Source organism: Bactrocera dorsalis, chromosome 1 (assembly GCF_023373825.1).
Source record: "Bactrocera dorsalis isolate Fly_Bdor chromosome 1, ASM2337382v1, whole genome shotgun sequence".
Lineage (NCBI taxonomy): Eukaryota > Metazoa > Arthropoda > Insecta > Diptera > Tephritidae > Bactrocera > Bactrocera dorsalis.
The window spans coordinates 52,534,347-52,540,346 of NC_064303.1; the positions used below are offsets into that span (position 1 = coordinate 52,534,347).

The following is a 6,000-nucleotide window of genomic DNA, read 5'->3' on the forward strand; positions in this document are numbered from 1 at the left end:
TTGGACCTCTTAAGGCATTTAAATTATCTGCTAACTCCGACCAAAGTATTTGCAGCCCTTGAGGGTTTGTCGGAGTTAGCTTCCCCCGTTGCAACTCAGGATGCTGCTTGCAAAACATTATGTAATGTTGCAGCTGCTCCTGAGTTGTCCTTTCGGTTTTTGTAGGCCTAGGAATATATGAAATTATTGTATATATCGTCACCTGAAATGCAAAATAACGTATCATCAAAAATTCGAAATTGAGTGTCTTGTTATTAGGCTTCTTTACTTCGAATTACTTACATAATATTACATATGTTCAACATTTTCAGGTTCTGCGCTCAGATATAAACCAGTATTAACCAATATTAAAATTTTTTTGCACTCTTGTTCCATTTTATTACGCGTTTCATTCACGCCACTGTAAATTTTCGAAAATGTTGTTACGTTAATTTGCATTTCAGGTGACGATATATATATTTAAAATTTGCAAAACTACTTACATATGCTGATTATCCATTTGTGTGTCCATTTTTGTTTGCTTATTTTTATTAAAACAGCTGTTTGACAGCAAAAAGCTTTTTACCTCACGTGGTGACTTTTTTAAGCTTTTTTCTTATGAGGTTTGGGCAAGAATAGCCTCACAAAATATGCCTCACAAGAAATCTCTCAAATTTTTCCTCTCAACTCGGTTCAGAGGTTTTTTCAGAATAGGGCTGTAAGTTTCAGCAGCTCACCAAAAATATGCGCTTAAAAGTATGCAACATTTATATAAAACTAGTTTTGGTGACATTTGAATAGCATATGTATATACTGAAATATATGTATATCCTTAAAGAAAGTAAACTTTCACCCAAGTTCTATGCACTTGACAAATTGATAAAATATTGGAAATTAACTCAAATATTTATCAAGCGAGAAACATTTTGGTATTCTGTGACAATCTTGATAAAAATAAAAGCTTCAATTCGCAAAGCTTTTCCCCACACGTGTGGTGAACAAATAATGTTAATAGAAACAGCTGATTTCTATTCAAATTATATTGATAGCAAGATGCGTGCAGTCAATTGCTCCTATGGTGCATTTTATTCCAAATTTTCAAAAAAATCTGGAATATATTTCAAATAAACTAGCTTAATTTAGTATATTATTAATACTTGCCCCGTTTTTATAAAAGTTTCTTCTTGCACAAAGGTATTCTCGCTTAAAGAAAATGGATTGCTATCGTCTCGTAAACATTTTATATGCCGCGCGCGATTCCTACTCTCACAATTTTCATCTTCGTTTAACAAAAATAACAAAAATAAATATTTTCCATTTTCATAACAAGATGCACAATCAGATATTTAATTCATAACGAGCACTGTCAAGAGCATTTGACATCTTAACAACTTATAAAGAAATGAGATTTTTATTTCAGACACAGAATGCGATATGCTTGATAAATTTCAAATTTTGGCACATTTGAAATATGTTGAATTTGTCAAGTGCACAGAATAGGGGTGTTTATATAGATATATGTATGTATATACATTAGGCCGGGTCGATTTGTGGGGAGGCAAAAAAATCGCCCATTGCTCTATGAAAATCATATTCTAGAGATCAAAAAAAGAAACTTTGCCGAAGGAACCATACCTCTGAAACGAATTCTGATGTCCCCCAATTTGGGTCGAACTTTTGGGTAGGGGCAAATTTTGAAATAGAACTGAAATTACCATTTCATTCTTATTACCTCTGAAAGTGAGGATAACTAAAGCAATTACCACTATGGTATTTCAAAAAAAATAATAAGTGAAGTGACCATTCCAAATCAAAAAGTTTACAATGAATCCACCATCCTCTACACCGCAAGATGAAGCAACTACGTCAACGACTATCGAAAACCCAATGAGTCATATACCCAAGCATGATTACTGTTTTTGGTATGTCTACGGATTTGACTGATCTTAATTTACCAACCCATCTGGATATCTTGAGATATTATATTATTTTTACTTAAGCGAACGTGCTAAAACAGAACAAAAAAAGTTTTCCCATAAATCATTCACTATTCAAGTACAAGATAAGTTGATTGGAATTTGGGAAAAACTTGGTATGGAAATAATGCTGAAAAAAGTGTATGTAATAAATTGAATAAATTGCTTGACAAGTATCAAGAGCAAATCAAGAGAAGAAACAACACCCAACAATTTACGGAGTATGTAAAATCTCTGGAAACAATTGTTTACATTGGAACATGTAAATGCGATTTGAAGGCAGCTCCATGTGCATGCGGCTGGGTTCCCGAACGCCTCAAAGAGTTCATGCACGATCAACATAATCAGAGTAGACTAACAATGAATGCATTTATGATGGAAACTGAAGAGCAAGGAGCAACGTCTATGTCATCAATGCCAACATACCAAGATCCCGATGATTCAACATACGCACCGCCACCGGTTCAAGAAGATATGGATAGAAGCACAAGTTCACAATACACAGAGAGATACGATTGTTTTAACTTTGCCTCGGTATGTGACAGATTTGGTGTGCCTGACAGAGTAGCATCAGCATTGGGAACCGCTCTTTTGCAAGATTTTAAAATTAAAGATAATCATGGGAAACCTCTTATCATGGATAAATCGAAAGTTCGCAGAGAAAAAGAAAAATGCAGACAAGAAGTGCTTCGCAAACGGTTAGATGATACCAATTTGTTAGCGTTTTCATTCGATGGCAGAAAAGATGACACTTTAACAATAGATAAAATTAATGAGAAGTATCATACTAGGATGGTAAAAGAACCTCATCTTGTTATTTTGAGAGAACCCAATTCTGAATTGATTGGTTACGTAAAACATAAAAGACCATTGCATTGGTTTGTTTGCCTTCTACACTTTAACGAACTTCCGTTTCGGCATTTGTTTGAAGCTTTGGATAAATCAACCAGCACTGGACTAAGATCGGCAACCGGAAAACTGAGCCGTCAAATCGAAACTTGTCTTCCGGTAAGTTATTGCTATCACTCATTTATTATAATTGTCAACCATTTTTAATTATTTTATTATTATATATTTTTAGGTGGTGGACGGCTTCCAGAAAATTGATTTGCAAAATATGCCCTCTGCTCCAGAAAAAAAAGAATTTTCCACCGATTCGAAGTACTTATACGACATGGCCCATGCAATTTCTAGCGGCATGGTATCGGTGGATCTGGCTAACATCAAACCAGGGAACATTGTACATTCTCGGTGGCTCACCAAGGCCGCTAGATTATTGAGATTATATGTGACAAAGGAAAATCCAGATGCAAATTTAAGAATTCTGGTTGAATTTATAATTAAATGTTATGTGCCAATGTACTTCAATATCAAAAATTACAGCTCTGTCGTGTCAATGTTGTTTGATGATAGGAAAGAAAAGCGCGACTGTGCCATCAAGAAAATTCTACGCTATCGAACCGATGTTGACGAGCCAATGGAACTTAGAGTTTATAAAAACAGATATAAACTTTAATTGCACAAGTTATACGGAAATGATCAATTTGAATGATATAAATATCGTATTTGAACCACCATCAAGATGATCCACTGTTTAATGATCCAAAAAATCCATCACACATACAATGAACGGAACGACATGTTCAATTGCTAGCTAGCGTTTCCAAACGGGTTATACCGGAAAATGTAGAGGCTGTTATGGCGACGACATTAGAGAGCCGTGCGAAATTGCCAAGACTTGAAAGTAAAAAGACTTCAAACAATAATTTTTTTTAGTTTCTTTTCTATAACTTATTTAAATTAATTTTTTCATTTACATATGCTCTGACTAAATAAATTTCTTAAGAGAAAAAATAGATATTATTATAAATAAATAAATAAAAATAAAGAAAAAACTTAGCCATTTAGCTGATTTTTTCATGTAAAGGCCAAAAATGGTGATTTTTTGAAATGATTGTATGGGGAACCCCCCAGGGGAGTTCCAGGGGGTGTGCCACTGGCATGGGTGGATCGGCCGTCCAAAGTTAGTGGGGAACACGACAGACTGCAAGCGCCATCTGAATCTGATATTGAAATACACACATTCTTAAGGACACAGTTATTTAGACAGCTGCACAACTACATAACTGTGTCCATAAGAACGTGTGTATTTTAATATTTGACAGATGTCGCTTGCAGCCTGCCCCGCTCTATGTGTTCCGGGCGTGACTCTTTGAGTTTCGGCCATTGATTGTCCGTGACAACGGAGATGCGAAAGATGCGTGCGACACTTGTTATTATGAATGTATGTACATACATATGTACATATGTATGTGGCTCGCATTTGTTTTCGTAACATACAGACAAATGTGCCAAAGAAATAATATACATATGTATGTATGTATATGCCATAGAAATTCTATTGGTACAAATATGGAAATGATAACGAAATAATGCGAATATGCACATTTCATGAAGGTCATCAATTTTCTTTGAAGAAATGAAGTTCATTTTGCACATCTTCACTTTGTAATAGTGGAAATAAATATAATTTATTTGAAATATTACTTTATTTAAATAAAAATAAAGAGAAATAAAATAAAAATAATTTTTCCTAATTTTTCCCGTTTTTTGGACGATGGAACAAACATCATAATGGTAGTTGTTTACATGTCGCCCAATAACACAGTTAATAATATCATAAAGTTTATATACAGAAGACTTATTATTTATGGTCGAGTAGGTTCTGAAGAACTAGGAGAAAACTATCATACGTTGCCACTAATCTTAGCAGGAGATTTCAATATCAATTTCGCATCCGAAAATGGACAACTCTTGATAAACTTTCTACGAGATAAATTAGAATTACAAATGAATAATGACCGTAATGAGCCAACTACAAGACATGGAACAACAATCGATGCAGTTTTTTCTACATTTCTGTCTAATTTTAATTCTAAAATATATGTATCGTATTTCTCGTATCATAAGCCTATTGTCTCGCTTTTACAATCAACCACAGTAATTACTGATGTACCCAATAATGAAAATAACGAATAAAACAATGCAAAAAAATAAAAGATCTATGCAAAAGTATTAATTTACTAATGAAAACATAAAATAAATTTAAATATTTGTAGGAAATAAATATATGTATATGTGCATACATGTATATGTTGCACACACACATTCATATATATACATATAGATAGAGAGAAAGAAGTTTTACTTCAGTCGTGCGGTCATAAGCACACTCTCTTTTTTTACTAAAATAATTGGACTTGCGTATTCGAATTTAGATGTGGCAATAATATCGCATGCCAAAAGTTCTCTAATCATTTCGGTAACTAAATGTGGCTAAATGAGATAAGCCGCCCCCTCCTAATGCCACTACACGAATACACCACCACCATCAATACACCACACACACAGACCTACATTCCACAGGACCCACACATCAACACTACCCACACGCGAGAGGACATCCACACACGCAAACACATACCACACTGGTGAAAAGGGGGTCAACAAAAAAGTTCAAGATCAGTCTCGTTTTGAGCTACATACGGAGCTTACGCATCGCCGCTTGACCTCGCGCCTTTTTCGCTCATCCGCATATCTTTTCAACTTTATAGTAATTAAAATTAACGTTTGCTTTTGATTGCCCTTATTCCGGCAATACTATTTAAAACCCTCGATTTACCGAATTTGTGAACACGTAAATCAGTAGCATCATTAAATTACTTGTATACCTTAACCGAGTGGTTTTATTTAAAAGTGAAAGTGGTAAGTGTGCTAAAGGATAGAAGGTGAAAGGACACTGCTGCTTTAAACATTGGTCCTTCGAGCCGCTAAGAAAGGCACTATTTGCAAAAAATAGAAATAAAAGAAGCGGCAAAATAATTAAAGTGACATACACAAAAAATTAAAGGTGCGGTGACAGACATACATATTAATTTACATATACAAAATTGTTTTCTATTAAAAAGAAAAAAAATATATATAAAAGAAGGTGCGGTGACAGATACATACATATATGTAGATGCATATAACAAAAAAAAAAAAT

The 6,000-nt window shown here is 34.2% G+C and overlaps 1 protein-coding gene across 1 annotated transcript; it reads left to right on the forward strand.

Annotated features, from left to right (window-relative positions):
- Nucleotides 1–2,048: 2,048 nt before the first annotated feature.
- On the forward strand, nucleotides 2,049–5,245 carry LOC125777736 (uncharacterized; the record flags this gene model as incomplete). The annotated part of the gene is made up of 2 exons (XM_049453113.1): nucleotides 2,049–2,837; nucleotides 5,234–5,245. Coding segments are annotated over 2 exons (801 nt in total), but the record flags the coding sequence as incomplete, so codon positions are not given.
- Nucleotides 5,246–6,000: the final 755 nt, after the last annotated feature.